The sequence below is a fragment of the Miscanthus floridulus genome, chromosome 1 (assembly GCF_019320115.1).
Source record: "Miscanthus floridulus cultivar M001 chromosome 1, ASM1932011v1, whole genome shotgun sequence".
NCBI classification, from domain to species: Eukaryota; Viridiplantae; Streptophyta; class Magnoliopsida; order Poales; family Poaceae; genus Miscanthus; species Miscanthus floridulus.
This window is the reverse complement of record NC_089580.1, coordinates 6,228,813-6,247,178: the sequence shown is the minus strand read 5'-3', so window position 1 is coordinate 6,247,178 and position 18,366 is coordinate 6,228,813. Positions and strand designations below refer to the sequence as shown.

General features: G+C 46.2%; 3 protein-coding genes and 1 pseudogene across 5 annotated transcripts; 2 read left to right on the top strand and 2 right to left on the bottom strand.

Moving 5' to 3' along the window:
* Positions 1-3,681: 3,681 nt before the first annotated feature.
* LOC136535486 (uncharacterized) lies at positions 3,682-7,526 on the top strand. 3 transcript variants are annotated; one of them, XM_066527956.1, is made up of 4 exons: positions 3,682-3,813; positions 3,968-4,162; positions 4,851-5,085; positions 7,031-7,526. In XM_066527956.1, the coding sequence occupies exons 1-4, from the start codon at positions 3,760-3,762 to the stop codon at positions 7,045-7,047; spliced, it is 501 nt and encodes a 166-aa protein (XP_066384053.1). In that variant the 5' UTR covers positions 3,682-3,759; the 3' UTR covers positions 7,048-7,526. The 3 variants fall into 3 exon arrangements, with proteins under 3 accessions (XP_066384053.1, XP_066383970.1, XP_066383898.1); XM_066527873.1 differs by having other exon boundaries at positions 4,851-5,232; XM_066527801.1 differs by having other exon boundaries at positions 4,851-7,526.
* Positions 7,527-7,615: 89 nt separating this feature from the next.
* Positions 7,616-11,787, bottom strand: LOC136535672 (uncharacterized). The gene is made up of 8 exons (XM_066528067.1): positions 11,596-11,787; positions 9,202-9,346; positions 8,977-9,099; positions 8,833-8,876; positions 8,616-8,744; positions 8,241-8,325; positions 8,105-8,161; positions 7,616-8,007 (listed from the first exon to the last, which is right to left on the bottom strand). Exons 1-8 carry the CDS (start codon positions 11,652-11,654, stop codon positions 7,921-7,923), a joined length of 729 nt encoding a protein of 242 aa, XP_066384164.1. The 5' UTR covers positions 11,655-11,787; the 3' UTR covers positions 7,616-7,920.
* Positions 10,160-11,435, bottom strand: LOC136534568 (pentatricopeptide repeat-containing protein At3g42630-like; annotated as a pseudogene).
* Positions 11,788-11,960: 173 nt separating the features above from the next.
* On the top strand, positions 11,961-18,220 carry LOC136533674 (ultraviolet-B receptor UVR8-like). The gene is made up of 9 exons (XM_066526469.1): positions 11,961-12,112; positions 12,974-13,230; positions 14,160-14,353; positions 14,449-14,496; positions 15,636-15,708; positions 15,981-16,152; positions 16,903-17,334; positions 17,465-17,656; positions 17,897-18,220. The coding sequence occupies exons 2-9, from the start codon at positions 12,978-12,980 to the stop codon at positions 17,973-17,975; spliced, it is 1,443 nt and encodes a 480-aa protein (XP_066382566.1). The 5' UTR covers positions 11,961-12,112; positions 12,974-12,977; the 3' UTR covers positions 17,976-18,220.
* The last annotated feature ends 146 nt before the right edge of the window (positions 18,221-18,366 follow it).

Here is an 18,366-nt window from a genome sequence, read left to right as displayed (position 1 = left end):
CGCGGCGACGTTCTTCGGCGGACTACGACGATCAAGCCCCGGTGCCAAGCGCAACTCGCAACAGCGCTTTGAGCGTGCGGCGGCGGCCCCGTACTGGGACAGCAAGGTCGAAACATATCCACACAGGAAGTTGCATCTAGTTGATCCAATCCTTTCGTATCATGGCCGAGGGCTTGCATCGATCCGAGTACCTAGATGTTATACATGAAAAGCTAAGTGATTTTTTACTTTCAATTAACACATCCTACGATACATGTACATCTCCGGATATATCTCTACATATGTCTGCGTGAATACTGCTGGCAGGAATCCGGCTACATCTTTCGACGTTGTCATCTCGCACCGTCGACAAGCGTCGCCGGCTCATCGCCATCCATGGCAGCCTTCGTCGTCAACTCCTCCACAATCCGCAGTTGACTTCTGCGGTTCAGCATGGAGGCCCCATCCACGGACTTCGATTGGACATGACGCGGTCATGCACCAAAGTAGCCCAGATCCACTTGGTTCAATCATATGCAAGGCAAACCGGAAAGGCATCATCATCACGTGTTGCCTTACGGCTTACCGTGAAGCTCACGGTGAATTATTGGAACTACAGGATCATGCAAGCTAATTAAATATTGAGGCTTGTATACATGCACGGTGCATCTATCAAGCATGCTAGCTAATCTTCAACGATCAAGAAAACGATTGCATGTATTCATGCATATACATCTACAGAGCCATGACGCACACACGTACAACATACGTGTGCATCATGCCCAGTCTCCGCATCCGAGCCGAATACTACAGCAAGTATTGGAGCCGCGTACGTGATGACAAAGCTCTCCGACGTCGACATGATCGCCGTGATGATCTTCTGAGGCACGGATGTGGCGTCGGTCCTCCATCGAACGAACTGCTAAGCGTGTCGTCCGAGCCTTAAGTGAGCCGACCGAGCCGTCTAGCGAGCCACGTCAACCACGGACCACCAGACCACGTCCCGAGCAGCTCCGCCGAGCTCCGACCACCTCGACCACCAGACCACGTCGACCACATCCCGAGCAGCTCCGCCGAGCTCTGACCACGGACCATGTCCCGAGCGGCTCCGCCAAGCTCCGACCACCAGACCACGTCGACCACGTCCCGAGCAGCTCCGCCGAGCTCCGACCACGGACCACGTCGACCACGTCCCGAGCGGCTCCGCCGAGCTCCGACCACCAGACCGTCAGACCACGTCCCGAGCGGCTCCGCCGAGCTCCGACCGCGTCGACCACCAGACCACGTCGACCACGTCCCGAGTGGCTCCGCCGAGCTCCGACCACCTCGACCACCAGACCACGTCGCAATGATGATCGCCACGAAGAACGGCGCTATGACAACTGCGACCACCGTCAGAACAGGCCAAAAAGTACGAGGATCGGACAACTTTATCGCCATCGACTAGATTTCTATCAAAGATAAGTACACTTCTAATATTTATATTTAATATAATTTTTCATTACGACGTTTCTCCACAAACGTCCTCGTCATGATTATTCTTCAAATAACGTTTGTCCATGTATACAATCTTAAATATAACATACAGCTATACTTAATGCAAATCCTCGACCAGTCATGTTGACGCTCGATGTCTCCAGAAAAGGCCCTGTCTCCGGCTCCTCCCTACACGTGCACGAGCGTCTGCCCTCTGCATTATGGGTGGTCGGCAGCGGCTCATTAGCGACGTTTTGTTCTTCCTATATGTGCACGGGCTCCGCGCCCCGCGTTATGGTTAACGGGCTAGCTAGGACTGGAGACTCAGCAACACACTAACTGGTCGGTCAGTTTATATTAAGTATAAACACAAACTTCACTTTAACACTGATGTTTACAAAGCACCAACTACTTTATCACATCATGCTCATTTGCAAATGACTGTTGAGCATCATACGCTATTTCTTCACCGCTGATTTTTTCTCCATAATTTATTATTTTATACATCATGTACTACCATTCTACATATTTATATTGCAGGAATTTTGAGCTATGCTCGGGGACTGCCTCGATCACTCTCTGACCATAGCTCGGGGACTTCGTCGCTCGCTCCTCGACCTATGCTCGGGGACTGTCTCGATCACTCTCCGACCACGGCTCATGGACTTCGTCGCTCGCTCCTCGACCTGTGCTCGGGGACTGCCTCGACCACTCTCCGACCACGGCTCAGGGACTTTGCGTCTCGACTACATGTGACTGGCAACTCGCATACAGTTGGGATATTTTCTCACTTAGACCTTGCTATAAGGCTCATACCTCGCCTTCCAGCAAGCTCGGGGACTACATCGGTACGATGCACCTGCCGGTGCATCTCGTATCGCCTGTACGACGATTGGATTCTCAACTTAACTGGGAATTCTTTTTAGACCATGGCACCACGTGCCTACGTCACCTACTACCAGGCTCGGGGACTAAGTGGGCACACTTCACCTTGCGTTGAATGTGTTTGTTTTTCGACCCCTACGCCTCTAATGATCAAAGACGCTACGCTTCAAGACGCACTTACATTTCTTTTTAGAAATACAAGTGGGCACACTTTCCAGGATGGAAATCTTTTTCTTTCTTCTTAAGAGCACCATACATTCTTCGGACAACCTATTTCTCCGGCAACAACGGTGGTCGGAGATGTCAAGAACTCAAGCCTAACTGTTCGGAGAAGGTTAAAATGACGTGTCACATCAGAATACATGGCGCTCGGGGACTAGCTGTGGGGGATATACCCCCGGGTACCACAAGATGGTACATGGGCCGCACCGACCGAGGTGGCCCGGCCCGTGAGATCAAGGCGTACACGGCAATATTACAAGTTGTACTAGATATTGTAATAGTACCAAATATGATACTTTACTTGTAATCCTCCTCCTCCAGACTATATAAGGAGAGGCAGGGGTCCCCCTCAGGGAGGACAATCCATCTACATCTCAATACAATACACCAAAGACACATGACGTAGGGTATTACGTCGATCAGACGGTCCGAACCTGTCTAAATCGCTGTCTCTGCGCCTTGTGTCACCATCTGGTTCCTGATTACACGCACCGTCTACCGACAATCTACCACCACGGGCACCCCCCTCGGTGGACTGCCGACCATATTTCGTCGACAGGCTGCGCTGTCTTTTGTAGCGACGGCTGCAGGATTAGGCACGAGTACTCCGAGTTCTATATATCGCTGATCGTGAATCTTGCCACAGACACTTAAGTGGATATCTTATTCTACAGTATATGTCTACGTGTAATAGACCAAAAACCACACATATTTATACGGTGAGTATAACACTTTGTTTTAAGTTTTTGTGGAAGATTTTTCAAGACGTAGTATTACCTATGCGACAGGCACTAATATTGACATATATACTCGGGCCTGTGTATAGGATGGCATGGAGATGTGGCGGAACTTATTCGTGGATTTATTGGCGCACGAAAGAAATGGATATCGGAGATTTCTTACTGCCGATATAAAATATTATCTTAGACGCATCACAGAAATATCTATAAAGTAGAGTTTGTAAGGTTGTGATGCCGTGCTCTCCGTGACTGTTAATTTCACAAACTTTGTAAATTTAACGTTGATATTTAATTTTTACGGTTAAATATAAATCGATAGCTGTCCGTAGCAGCACGCTACCTAGTATTCATATATGCGGAAGCCGTTTGCACCCTGCCTCGGGCGAACAGAACAGATCCCGGCTCCGACTCCTCCCCGGGTGCTTTCTTCTCCCTATACTGCCTACGCCGCCGCCAGATGCGCAGGTCTTCGTCGGCTCCTTCTACTTCTCCGGCAACGAGCACCCAGCAGGTATGCCCGCCCCTTCCTGCTGTGCGAAACCTAGCAGCATTCGAAGCCTAATCTAAGCTGTTTGGCTATTTGCAATCGGACCTCATCTAATTGCGAGTGTATATATACGTGATGAATTATGCCTACTAACTTCGATTTTCTTTGTTGCAAAAAGAAAAAGTATCGATCGGGTGTCCTTTACTGGGTGCTAGAACTAGAAGAACCCTCTGCTTGGCTCCAACTTGGAAGGGGGAGGCGAGGGATGGGGTCCCTGCTTTGCTGCCTGCGGTACCCGGAGGACGGCTCGGCAGCGCCGCCCGTGTGCTGCTTCTGCCTACCATGGCCTTTCCCTTACCATGGCGTCGACTCGGTATGCTTCTACCACTGCTATAGTATAATACTATAGTGTCTGTCAATCGTCTTCGTCCTTCTGCCATTGCAAAAAGTTGTTGACTTGTTTTTCATCTACCGTTTTGGGTGTTAGCGTGTTGCGGCGGTAACTACTTAATGAATCTGTGCATGTGTGTTTGTGTTATTCTGATGATGGCTCATGGATCCTGCAAAATGCGTGTTGGGATTTGGGGATCCATGCGGGCACTGCCAGAGGGTGAGAGGGACAGAGGGTGTTCGTCTCTGTGCTCTTGGCTCTTGCATGCATTAGGCTGTTTCTGAGATCACATTGGTGCAAAGTTGGACTCCATGGTGTTTAAGGTTACAGAATTGGATGGAGCAATATTGATTTGTCACACTAACAGTAGAAGGAAGGTTAATTGTTGTTGGTTTTTAATAATTGCTATGTGAAGTATCATAATCGGCATGGAGCTCATCCATTTTTTTTTACTGATGTCTGACTTTGGCAATTACTCCAAATTTTGGGATCTGTTTTTATAACTTTGAGCTCAAATGGCTTATTTTAGAAATTTAAGCTCGCACAACTTACTACATGTTCTGGAGTTTTTGGTCTCAGTATAATGGATTTGTAGCATTCTGTCATCTCTGTTTGTTCTGTTCACATACGTTTTCTGCACTGTCTTCTAATTGCTTCCTTCCCATCCCAGGGCTCTGCTGCTCGTCACAGAGGTGATACACGTGTGGCACCTGATTGCGGAAGGATTCCCCTTGCAGCTTGCACCTCTGCAAATCAAGTGGACTCATTGGATACTTTCCGTCCCCCTCCATGGCCTTTGCCTTACAATGATCCTCAATTCAGCGCTCGCATGGTGCAGCACCCAACAGTGTCAGGACATGACAAGGCATCAACGCATATCCAGAAACCAGAACAACCTACAGAAAGTAAGAATGCTGATGCTGGATCAACTTGCACAGCCCATAAGGTTTCTGAGACATCAGCAAAACAGCACTCAGGAGGTTCGAGAATTGATGGAATACAATTCTGCGATTCTTCTGACAATGAGGATGACTGTCCGATATGCCTAGAAGGCTGGTGGAAACAACTGACACTGCTCTCTCCTATTCACAAATTGTCTTTTCTTTCAACATATATATACTGCCTTTATAAGTTACAGATTTTAAGTGTCTAGCATGCATGAATAAAAAGTTAAACAGTTAAAAATCTTGTAGCTTGTGATGGTTTGTTAGATTATTATGGTTTGTTAGATTATTATATTTGCTTCCATGTCAATATATATAAAAGTAAAAACATGTAAGGTGGTTTGAGCTTGCAAAAGGGGAAGTAGCTATGTCCTAGTTATCATGCTTGTCATTATAGTTTATGCACAACACCATATGTCGGGTTCATAAACCCGGGGTCCCTCAGGGACCGGCTTCCACGTCAGGGCTCGGCCCAGGAAAACGGTCTCTCTTTCTTCTGGACCGGCCCGAAAGTCTAAAACCAACAGACCGGAGCACTCGCTTCAGGCCCAGGCCGCCTTCGGCCCATCTCTCCGACCGGAGCGCTAGCTCAGGCTCAGGCCGTCTCCGAACGGCCTCTCCGATCGGAGCGCTAGCGTCAGGCCCCGGCTGCCTCCGCACGGCCTCCGCTCGGAAAGCCTGACCCGAGGACCGTCTCCGACTCCGACCCCGCAACTGGGGCTCGCGGGAAGCCTGCTCACCGCTCTTCTCCGACCGGCGCACTAAGGGCCGACTGGGGACCATCCGACCGGGGACGCCCGCTCGGAAAGAACCAGAAGGCGTGCGGAGAAAGGCAAGGCATGGCTCACAAGTCAACACCACTGTACCAGGGACCATACCCTGCACGAAGCAGTGCTCTGCAGCCACCCTGACACAAAGTATTGTAGGGGCCGCTAGAAACTCCCATATGGTAAGCCCCTCCGCGTGTCTCTGGACACCGATTGTGGTATGGGCTCCAGGATTTGCCATACCGGGTGAACATAGCACAGCTCCTCACATGCCACTAGGCATTCAGAAGTATTCTGCAGGTACCGGCGTCATCCTTCCTGAAGAAGATAGCTCGACCTTCCGTACACATCTGACATCCTACAGCGACATCGACAGTATTGGGGGGCTTCAACCATTATCCAGTTTTCATCACCGTAGGCAGCAAGACTTAGAAATATTTGTACTCTCTCCCTCTCACCTGTAAGAGCCATCCCCTTCATCTATAAAAAGGGATGCGCTCCCTCCAACCAGGGGAGATCGACTTCTTGAAGCTCAGACTCACTAGATCGACACCAACCCCTTACAACCGCAGCACCACCGAGTTCCGACCGCAACCCTTCCGGTCGGAGCCTTCCGAACCTCTTGTATACCCCCTCCTTTCTCCTTCTCGTTTGTAACCCCACTACAGACTTTGAGCACCTGGGCTCAGGAATAAAGTCGCTGACCGACCCCGACTGGACGTAGGGCACGTTGCCTGAACCAGTATAAATCCTGTGTCATTGAGTGCTAGGCCACCTCCGATCACAACGTACAGTAAAACTACAAATATTTACTAGTTGGTCACTTTCTGCACCGACACCATACATTTGTGATTTCAGTATTTCTTGTGTTCTGAATCGTATACTTATTTGTCCACATAATATGATGATGAGAATCCGTAGATTGCATTGCAATGCAACCATAATTTCCATCTTAGTTGCATTTATGAGTGGATGGAAAGAAGTGAACTTTGCCCTGTCTGTGCAAAGGTACCTAGTTTTTTTTTCCAGAAATTATTTCACTTGAGAAGTGAAATATTACTTGGTACTTTATCAACATGGTTCTTTTCTGAAAACAATTTTAAGAAATAGATCTCTAACGTCATAATGTTCTGCTGCAGATTATGTTGTTCAATGAGGATGAATGACCCCGCTGATGGAAGTCTTCACAGACGGCAAGTGGAAGACCCAAGCTAAATCCTGTGTGTTGTGTACATAGCGTTGATGAAATCATGAAATACAGCCTAGATCGTTTGCTGAAACTTCCAGCAGTGCGAAAATTCATTTTTTTTCTTTATAGAGTAGATTATTCCTCCTTCTTAATGACAAAGTTGATGGTTTGTGCCACACTTTACATTTTTTCTTGATGTTAACGACCACGGGGGTGTGCTTACATCAGGTTTTCATGCTGAAATCTCAGGTTCTGGAAACCTCAGTTTTCGGTTGAAGTTCAAATTGAATTAACAAGAGATAGACTAGTGGACAGTAGTGGGGCCCCTCGGCAATGATTTTTTGGAGGATCTGTCAGAAGGATTTGAACAAAATGTCAAAGATCAAATTTCAAGCTTTGACTATATTAACATGGCAGAAAATTTTCCAGGTTAAATGGTATTGGACCAGAAAGTTTGCGGAATATTTAGTGCAAATGATAACAATCAATTTAAATGCAGTTGTGTATGCTAGTTTTTATTTTCCTTTCAAATATCAAATCTGAATTTTGCTGTTGTCTGATATCTTGCACACATTCCATCAAATCAAATATAAATACAGACTGGCCTCTGTTTATGAGGCATTCTAACCCATATGCCATATCCAATCACCTAGAATTTTATTCGAAAGTGAACATCCACACCATCTTCACCACTAATTATTATACCACATCAAAACTATGGAAATACAACTAGTTCCACGTATTTTTATCGCAAACCAACGTGGAACTTTATTGTTAAATTCTGCTCTTATTCCTTTTGAACATATGGAAGACTACTAGAGGAGCTCCTTTGAAATACCATTAAGCTCCATCTTTTGCAGCCATCTCAAACGCCCTCATGAATACATTTGGAGGCTGGCCACCACTGAGTTGATATTTATTATTGATCTGAAAGATGGTGAAGTGAATGGCAAATGGATAAATTTCTTATACATGGGACGGATAAAAGATGATAAATATCATCATCATCACTAAATCCTCATACCACAAAGTGTGGGACCCCAGAGATGCCAGATGAATACTTCTTGAGTTCTTCCTGAACCTTTTGGCAACAAATAGGATTTGTGAGCCTGTCATGACAGAAATATGGCTCCAGGAACAGAATTAACTGGAAAACATACCTCGTCGACTCCTTTGGTAGGGTCTTCAAGCAGTTCTTCGGCCCCTTCTATGCCCACCTTTCTTGCAGCATACAGCAAAACCTGCCTGCAATGCATGAAATAATTTAGTTAGATGGCTCAGACATTAATAGAGAAAAAAAACCACTCCAACATAAAAGGATGCAACTTGCAAAATATATTCTTAATTTGTATTGGGCTTGAGGAAACCTAAGATAAAGAATTTCAAACATAGAATGCTCTGAAACTATTGACAGCTAGCACCTTAACAGTGGTCCATCCATAATTTACAAGTTTGGTACTATCTCCTCTCTTCATAATAAAATGATACACAGTTATCTGCGTGTTCGAGAAAAAAAAAGTTTGATGCATACTCACTTGTCACCAATATACTTTCCTTGGCAAATATTGAGGAATAATTCGTCAACAAGAGCATTTTGCTTGTCATAGCCTTGGTGTCCAGCAAGTGTTATGAGCCTATGACTATCCATTGTATAATTGTATTCCCTCTGGATCAAAATCTTTACATCAGCACACTAATAAGTGATGCTGCATGGCGTGAATGTAAACCAGAGCTTCAAAACCATGTACTTACGTGAGCCCCGACATGTCATAATCAAGCCCGAGTCCTCGAAATACCTGAAACACGAGCACATGCACGTCAAATAAGAGAGCAGCTCTAAATACATTTTGCGCGAAGCGAACAAATTCTACCATAGGCAAGTTCACAGGAAGAAACCTCAGTCATGCGAGAAATTGCACGCTCATATTGAACAGGACCGAACTTTGCCTTGAAGAAGTCAGATTTCCTGACGCCCTCCTTAGACGCATCAGGGTTCAGAAAGAATGGATGCCAACGGACCTGCCAAGGCACCAAGCAAGCAGATGGACACCAGAGTTAGCACTGCATAAACAAGAATTCTGAAACTGGATCATGATGGGGATTTGAAGAAGGGAGTGAAACCTCGAAATCAAACTTGTCCTTGCTTTGCTCCATTGCTTTCTCAAGGTTCTTTTTACCGACAAAACACCAAGGGCACACTGTATCCGAGCTCACATCGATCTGAATGAGCTTCTTGCCAGTGTCTGAAGCCATGAATTTTGCACACCTACAGTTTTCGGCAGCAAAGATTCAAATTGGTCAGTGATGGGGATTTATATGCTTGTTAGTCAATAGTCATTCCTTTGCACATTAGTCAGTGTAGCTGAGAGGTTTAGATGAAACAATTTCCATGACACCGAGAGGCATGCTCCCTTTCCAGAAAGGAAGTGTATCATAATCAGTCCATTCTATTTCCAGGAAAAGAACCACCTCATCCATAAATATACTATGTTGTTCATGCTGATGGTTCACCCACCTAAACTCAGTTTACTCCCATGATTTGGCCAAGATGACCATACCCTCAATTTATTTCAACCAGTGTTATCGAGAAAAGATTTGTTTTTTTACTAGGCAACACAATGTATTTCCCAAACCTAGAAAGTGTGTCAAATTCGAATTAGGATCAAATTGTTCTTCTAACAAAAAAAAGCGGTAGCCCTCCATGATTAAACCAACATGACCGCAAATAACTGCGCTCTATCTTTTCCCAGAATAGTGCGATACAATCGCCAAGCAAAGGCGCCTAACTAATTAGCACAAACGACGATTAGTAGATTGAGGAAACAAAGAAGAGGCTTTTACATGTATATTATTAAAAAAATTTATAATTACACACAAGTCATTAAAAAAATTAACCGAGTGCCACGGAGCCATTCCGTCGGTGTTGACGAGTGAGTCCGGTAGTCAAAACGTCTATAGTACCCTCGTCCCTATCCTCTCTCTCTCAAACTCTCCGGACGCCATGGACGCGGCGGCCCTCATGGTCGCGCGCGCCGAGGCCGGGGACTTCGCGGAGGCCCGGTCCCTCTGGGCGCAGCTCCTGCACAGCTCCGCCGCGCCGTGCCTCCTGCCGGCGTACGCGCGCCTCGGCCGCTTCGACGAGATCCTCCTCGCCGTGCGCGAGCTCTGCTTCAGGTACTTCTCGATGAAGGGAAAGCTGAGAGGGTCATTCTGGCACATCCTTCTGGCATAGATGGTGCACAAGAGGCAGTAACAGAGTATCGGGTGATCATGGATCGAGCTACGCCCATTGACTGGGCGGAAGCACCAGGTATCCTCATAATGTTTGGATTTTGTTTGTGCTATATTTCTGCAAAATGTATGGAGATGATCCATACTGTTACTGAACTGGTTAGCATATCAGTAGTTCCAGAAAACTTGGTTTCTACTATGCTGCTTCCTGAGGTAGACGCCGAGCAGCTTGTAGTACGTCCACCGCCTCTTCCCGGCGGTGGCCTCCAGCAACACCTCGGAGCTGGCGTGGAAGCCGCCCTTGCCGAACGCCTCCAACACGATGGCATCCGTGGCCACGACGGGCTCGGCGTTGCCGTCAAGCCGGTCGAACGCGAACGTGAGGTTCCGGGCGAGGCGGCGCTCGAGGTAGGCGTCGACGAAGCAGCCGTGCGTGACGAGGTCCGGCGCGACGCCGTCGCGGCGCATGTGGTCGGCGCTGAGGTGGAGGTCCCAGAACATGCACATCTTGGAGAACGCCGCGGCGCGGATGTTGAAGGTGGTGAGGTCCGGCCGGAACCCGGCGGCCACCATCTCCAGGAACGCGCGCTGCAGGGACTTCATCTTGAAGTTGGCCGCGAAGGAGAGGAGGTATACAGGTTCCAGAGCAGGTTGCCGGCGTCGCGCCGGCAGAGGCCGGCGTCGGCCACGAACGCGCCGAGCCTGTAGTACTTCTGCTGGGAGATGTAAGCGGACGCCACGGCGCGGATGGCTCCACGGGTGATGAGCAGCCCGGTCTTCTTGTGCCGGCGGTAGGCCGCCTCCATCTGCGGGATGGTTCCGGCGGCCGCGTAGGCCCGGACGAAGGCGTCCCCGGTCGCGGCGTCGACGCGGAGGCCAAGGCGGCCCATTTCTATCACGGCGTCCTCCATGCGCACGAGCTCACCCGCGGCACCGAGGCAGGAGACGGCGAGCGGGTAGAGCGCGCGCGCCGCGGCGGGGAGGCACGGCGCGGCGGAGCTGTGCAGGAGCTGCGCCCAGAGGGACCGGGCCTCCGCGAAGTCCCCGGCCTCGGCGCGCGCGACCATGAGGGCCGCCGCGTCCATGGCGTCCGGAGAGTTTGAGAGAGAGAGAGAGAGGATAGGGACGAGAGGGGTATATGCACGTTTTAACTGACTGGATCCACTCGTCAGACAAACGAACGGAACACCGAAATGGCTCGGATGCCCCTCGTGTGCGGGTCAATTTTTTTAATATAATTATAAACTTTTTTAACGACGTAAAAGCCTCAACAAAGAACCGAACCTGGGAGCGCCGAGTTTCGCGAGGGACGGGATGCGGACGGAGAGCAGGCGACCTGGCATACACAGGCACGCACGGGGAAATCCTTCGTTTTCCTCCACAGCTTTCGCCGCTAGAGATTTATGTCAACCCTTTTATCTATCAGCGTTCTTCCCTCGTGTAGTTCGTGGAAGGATGGAGACGCAGTCGCCGAATTTTGGTTGGTAGGCGCTGGTGGTCTCGGTTCACGTTCCCGTGCTCTCATCAACCTGCCAACCTCCCCTGGACCCGTTTCACGGTAGGCACGTGAGCCGCTCTGTCTCTCTCTGCCGTCTGCAGTTCCTGTCCATCCTTCCAAGGACCTCCTCGGGAGGTCCAGAAAAATCCGGTGGTCGGTGCCCACGGACAAGCGTGTGCGCCACGAGCCCGACGAACAAGGGAACGAGGCCATTTCCACCGGTCAAACTAAGCAAAGCTCCCACCTTTAGCAGAATCCGCCCAAAAGGCTGCACCGCGCTTCGGCCTCGTTCCATCTCTCCAGGTGAGCACTGGATGGAACCTCTCGGATTTCTGCGGCGTGGTGTTTTTCTTGCGCTAATCGATTGCTAGACTAGATGGTCGCCTGACTGATTTGAGGAAACAGAGGTTGGGGAAATTGAGGACCTCGGTAGGTAGAGGGATATATTAGCTCTTTCCCCAATTTCGAATCACGGATAGGATTTAATTTAAGCTATTGTTCACTTTATCTGGATTCCTTAACCAGTTACGTGGCCCGGTGGGCATTTTGTGGACTATTGGGGGGAATGGTTCTCGATACCTTAAGCTTGTTCTTCCTGCAGCTGCCTGTTTACCCTATGTAGTGCTGCGGTTGCAGTCTTTCACACGTTGCGACCTTGTTAGTAAGGGTGATTTAGTTTTCAGCTTCAATTTGCTCTGTTTGCAAAACTCAACAAACGTGGCTTGGGTATCGTTCAGAAAACATAGCTGTGTTGTGATTTAGGGCGACATTTGCTCATCCTACCAAATTTGCTGCATCAAACTGCTTATTTGATGGTGTAATTGTTCAGTTCCAAAGGGTGCTTTTGTTCTCTATACGATCTACTGTAGGATTAGCAGGCCGGATGGTCCCATTAATTACAATTTTATCTTTTGATGAACATATTAGTTGTTAATGAGAACATGAAAGAGGAAATGAACACCCCTTACTGCTTTGAATGGAAACAGTCAGGCATCAAAGCTTGGATTTTTTTTTTGGCCGAACTGCTTTGTTTTGTCAATTTTTGGCCTGATGGTATCAACAGACTCACATGCACTGTTCTGTCTCTTTGTTTATTGGTTTAATGGTTGCACTGCTCTGCTTGTTTGATGACGCGCTTGTCTTTTATTCATCATAATCAACCAGGGCCATGGATGTAGATGATGTGCTCAGAAACCTGCGTGTTGTTGGTGTGCCGACAAAGAGCGCAATTTACATATGGGGTTATAACCACAGTGGCCAGACTGCCCGAAAGGGCAAGGAGTGCCACTTGAGGATCCCCAAGAGCCTCCCTCCCAAACTATTCAAATTGGGGAATGGGAAGAGCCTCAGGTGGACCGATATTGCCTGTGGCCGTGAGCACACTGCTGCAGTTGCTTCTGATGGATCACTGTTCACATGGGGTAAGTCCTGCACAGTTCATTAGAGTGCCAAATAAATTAAATATAGTTTAGATGAGAGAAGTAGAACCTTAATTGCAATATTGTACTGAGAGATGCCATAGTTGAATTACTATATTTCTTTATTTTGCTGTTGTACCTGGAGATAACCTTCTCTGGTAGTGAAAGAGCTATTTTTCTGTTCATGTGTACTTGGTGCATTCACATTTCTTAGAAATTGTTTTGTCATGCTTCTTTTTTCAATTATGTTAGTAACAAGATCCAAGTAACTGCACTACTATTGTTTTTCTGAAGGCACATCTTATTGAGCACTGAGATTTAAATTGGCTTCACTCAATGAGCAATTGAGCACTAGAGTTTGATGCACCCTTCTATTGGAGTGCTAATTCTACTGGCTCAAAAGATCTGAACTACTGACTCTTTGCCGCAGGACATAGATCAATAATCGCTGTTTGGTGATTGGGACTGTATGGTTTAATGCAAACCAAAAGTCAATTTGCTATAGCCTCTTCTATCGTAATGAAATAATTTAAGGAAAAAACAAACAGTGGCTTTGGAAAAAAGTCAATTCTACCATTTTCCCGAAAGTTCGAGTGGTCAGTAGGGCCTTATTTAAAAAAGATCAATCACCCGTTCCCTACTTCAGTGGAAAAGGAGGAATCACCACTAAATTGAAACCTTGTACACTAGACAACTGCTAGCAACTGATTGGTGGTTGATGGTTTCAGACTAAAGTACTGAATAGAACGGAACTGATGCCTTGACCTTCTTATTTTGACAAATGTATCCTATATCGGGGGCTATGTAGTTTTTAGTTCTTACTTAAGGTCCAGTGTATCCAACTTTCTTTGACAGTGATAAAAAGTATTGCTTGACGTGTAGGGATTTTGTTTGTGAGTAAAATGAGTTACAGTTCAACTTGAATGCAACAGGTGCTAATGAGTTTGGCCAGTTGGGAGATGGGACAGAGGAGAGCGCAAAGGAACCCAAGAAGGTCAAGTCATTGGAGACTGAGTTTGTAAAATCAGTATCCTGTGGAGCACATTGTACAGCTGCTGTTGCTGAGCCTCGAGAAAACGATGGCATGGTATCCAAAAGCAGGCTTTGGGTTTGGGGACAAAATCAGGTTTGCTGCGATACCTTGTCGCTTGGTCAACAGCCTTTGAGAAATTAATACAATCTATTCGATTAAATGTTCACTGTTAGCATGCTTGTTTACAGGGTTCTGATTACCCTCGTCTATTTTGGGGAGCTTTCACACCAAACACGGTAAGTTCTGTTTTTAATGACTGGTTCAAGTAGATATCTAATCTAAGGGGCATAAGTTTATCTAGTTAGACATTACAACAAAACAGTATTGGTAATATTTCAAGGCATTGATGTGCATAGTCTCTACATTCTGTTTTCCTTTAGTTTGCCTAACTATTTCGATTGAGCAGCCCAAAAATAAACATAGAACTTATACTAAAATGGTTCATTGCATTAACTAATTATATTTATGAGATAACATGACATGATTTTACTTTACCACCTTATATGGGAATATACAATGCCCTTTTTGGGTGGAAGAATTCAACTCTCTCATGATAGTGTTTTCTCTTTTTCTTCTCTTATTCATTACTGGATTTAGTTTCAGTAGAAAATTTTTCTCACATGCTGAGCAGTGTTCTATTTTCATCTGCACCTCAAGCCTCAAGGTGTCTTTGTTTTTTTCTGTGTTTTTTTCCAGTTGACAAACTTGCCTGTGGAAAAGTTGACACTTTGTATGCTCTCTAGTCAGATTGACTGTATTTTGCGTTCTGTTGATCTAGAATCCATATCTTTGTGCACATCCTAGTATTTTAAATCAGTAAAGCACATAAGAGCATATTAGTGTTGGGTCCACAACTAGATCAAGTCTAAAGAATTTGAACAGGTGCACGAATGGGCCCTCAGTGCCACTATTCTCTCATTTTCCTCAGAGATGGCTCTGGATCTTAGTCTAGTTTGTGTAAAAAAAAGGGCGTACCCAGTGCAGAGAGCTCCCGCTCTGTGCGGGGTCTAGGGAAGGGTGTCAGTGGCAAGCCTTACCCTCGCTTGTGCAATGCGAGGAGACCGCGACTCGAACCCGGGACCTTCCGGTCACAGGCGGTAAGACTCTACCGCTTGCACTAGGCCCGCCCTTCAGATATTTTGGCTTTTGGATCTTAGTTTGTGCAATGGATCTTAGTCTAGTTTGTGTACTTTCAATTATGTGTTACTTCATGTTTGTTATATACTCAAGTTTCAGATATTTTGGCTTTGCTCTTCTATAACCCAGAATGTGTAACAAGAAGTTGCGGGCATATTTTGAAGTTTTTTATACTGTGTTTAGACTTTAGATGTAATGCTTTTACGTGGCATACTTAATATCTTTCATATATCCGCAGGTGATTAAGCAGGTTTCTTGTGGAGCTGTTCATGTCATGGCTCTATCCGAGGATGGTCTACTGCAAGCATGGGGTAGTGTGCAACCTTTCAGTCATAAAACACATGTTTTTACTCGTGATTTTTAAGACAAACGTACTGCCCTCTGGTTCTTTACTGACTTGGTGCAAACCTTGTCAATTAGCAGTGATAGGACTTAATGTTTGGGCTATCAAGATAGCTTGTTGTGACTTGTGAGTTGTGCCTGAAAATCCTTTTTTTAAAACCAACAGGATGCACGCCAAATTGATTTCAAAATTTCCATTCCAGACTATTGATGGAACATGTGCTATTTTCTTACTAACCAGGCTACAATGAGTACGGTCAGCTTGGCAGAGGTCGTACTTCTCAAGGACTTCAGGGAGCTCGTGTGTTAAATGCTTATGCAAGGTTCCTTGATGACGCCCCCGAGCAAGTGAAGATTGTTAGAGTGTCATGTGGCGAGTACCATACAGCAGCTATATCAGAAAACGGGGAGGTGTAAGTCATCCCAAGGGAGCTGTTATCTGCTGCCAGTGACTGTTGTGTGGTTTCTCGCATGACAACATACAGGGGCGGATCCAGGGCCCGGGCTGCCCGGGCTGCAGCCCGGGGCGAGTTCATGTAACCCCTGTAACATATGTGGTGTTTAGTCTAAAAAACTATGATCTTAATTAGATAAAATGAGGCCTAGAAAGTAAGATCAGACTATTTTGAATGTGAATCAGCAGCTCAGCCCGGGACGCAGCCCTGTTCTGGATCCGCCCCTGACAACATAGAAGCATTTGGAATATTGAAGGCTAACCACGACTAACTGTAGGGCTAACTGCAAAGCAAACAAGTAAATTGGTTTATACTATAGATCTCATGTTGATCAATTAATCTCAGTATGGCATCAGTGTTACTCCAAATAGTTTTCTGCTATTTAAGATCTTTGTGCACATAGATCCAAGCGGTCTCCTTCTCTTCAGCAGCCCAATCTCTCAGTGACAGCAAAGAAATGTGAAGAACTAAATGGGTGTTGGTATAACATTATTATAGTTGAATTTGAATAACTTGTCAATCATTCGCTGAATCTATCGATTTGATAGCTTAGATAGGACAGAAAAAATTAGATTTGTTAGTTTTCACTTTCAACATGGAAAGTCAAAATCTTTCTGCTTTCATATTTTTTTCACTTTTTGATCAATGAAAACCTATTCCAAGTAGGGACTTGATTATTTGTAATTATAATATCTTTGGATTTTGCAGGTATACTTGGGGACTGGGAAGCATGGGGCAGCTTGGGCATTGCTCCCTCCAATCTGGAGATAACGAGCTGATCCCTAGACGAGTTGTTGCCCTTGATGGAATAGTAGTTGGAGATGTGTCTTGTGGAGGGGTCCACTCTTGTGCTGTAACTGAAGGTGGAGCTCTATATGCTTGGGGCGGAGGACATGTGGGTCAGCTGGGAGTTGGGCCTCAGGGTGGCTTCTTTTCTTGCTCCCTTAATGGATCTGACATGCTGCTTCGAAACGTCCCAGTCATGGTGATACCCTCAGGTGTTCGTCTTGCTACCTGTGGGCACTCTCACACACTTGTATCTATGAAAGATGGCCGCATATATGGGTGGGGCTACAATAGTTATGGTCAGGCGGCAAATGAGAAATCTACTTATGCTTGGTTCCCCTCTCCAGTTGATTGGTAGGTTTGGTAGTAATACAATCTTGTTGTCTTTTCTGGGTTAAATATAGGACTCTGCGGATGCTGCTCTTGCTACAATGTGAAGTTTATTTGCAGCTCTAGGTCCTTGATTATCATTTGTGTGATGTAGGTGTGTTGGTGAAGTGAGAAGACTAGCTGCTGGAGGTGGCCATTCTGCTGTTCTGACTGATGCATGTTCATTAAAAGATCTGTGTGAGTTCAAGCTTGCAGAGACTGTGAACCTTTCAAATGCTGAACTGATAGAAGATGTTGCATCACGGACTGGTGCTGATGCCTTGGCACGCTTGTGTGGGAAAGTAAGGTATGCACACAAAAATTTGAAGGCATGTAGAAATGGTTTATGCAGTCCATAGAGTGTAAGCTCAAATTCAGTCTTTGGGAGCTTTCCAAAACGATGTATCAGCTATGGTGAAAATTGCTTGTCCGTGATCAGTTACTCCAATAGGACACGATTTGCAGTACCAATATTAGTTTGACTTTTTTGGGTTTTTCATTCATTTTGTTTTACTAATCTTAGTGGTTCATTCTGGCATTACCACAGGGAACATTTGGATAAGGAAGGAGAATGTGAATTCCTGGAAAAGCAAGTGGCTGAAGAGGTCAAGACTACAGCAAGTTAGGCCACTAGCAAGATAGTTGAAGCGGTCTGAGGCTGAAGCCAGTCAAGGCTAAACAGGGATTCATCTGAATTAAAAGCTTGACCTCCCATTAAAGTTATTGATTCAGACATTAATTGTTGTGGTAATGGAAAATATGTGTGACTTCTCAATTGATTCTGATTGATCTGTAAACCTCCATTGGTATTTGGTAGTGCGCTTCTCAATTGTATCCAAAGAGCGGAGGGTCTGAATGTGTCATTGTGGCAAATCTAATGCCTCCCAGAAGTGCTCGTCTTTCATTAGACACTAAGCACTCAAGGAAGAACACCAAATTACTCGGTTCCGTTGGGGAGAATCCAAAAATTCACATTTTTACCATCAGGATCATAAATGAGAGAATAAAGCTTACAAC

What these genes read in the sequence shown, in the direction of transcription:
- LOC136535486 (XM_066527801.1), top strand. Translation starts at nt 3,760, where the DNA reads ATGCGCAGGTCTTCGTCGGCTCCTTCTACTTCTCCGGCAACGAGCACC. An exon ending in CGGCAACGAGCACCCAGCAG is followed by an intron (nt 3,814 to 3,967) that starts GTATGCCCGCCC and finishes TGTTGCAAAAAG; the next exon opens with AAAAAGTATCGATCGGGTGT. An exon ending in CTTACCATGGCGTCGACTCG is followed by an intron (nt 4,163 to 4,850) that starts GTATGCTTCTAC and finishes TTCCCATCCCAG; the next exon opens with GGCTCTGCTGCTCGTCACAG.
- LOC136535672 (XM_066528067.1), bottom strand. Translation starts at nt 11,654, where the DNA reads ATGCCAGGTCGCCTGCTCTCCGTCCGCATCCCGTCCCTCGCGAAACTC. An exon ending in GCGAAACTCGGCGCTCCCAG is followed by an intron (nt 9,347 to 11,595) that starts GTTCGGTTCTTT and finishes CGAAAACTGTAG; the next exon opens with GTGTGCAAAATTCATGGCTT. An exon ending in TATGACATGTCGGGGCTCAC is followed by an intron (nt 8,745 to 8,832) that starts GTAAGTACATGG and finishes TTTGATCCAGAG; the next exon opens with GGAATACAATTATACAATGG.
- LOC136533674 (XM_066526469.1), top strand. Translation starts at nt 12,978, where the DNA reads ATGGATGTAGATGATGTGCTCAGAAACCTGCGTGTTGTTGGTGTGCCG. An exon ending in GAGCTTTCACACCAAACACG is followed by an intron (nt 14,497 to 15,635) that starts GTAAGTTCTGTT and finishes ATATATCCGCAG; the next exon opens with GTGATTAAGCAGGTTTCTTG. An exon ending in TGGTCTACTGCAAGCATGGG is followed by an intron (nt 15,709 to 15,980) that starts GTAGTGTGCAAC and finishes CTTACTAACCAG; the next exon opens with GCTACAATGAGTACGGTCAG.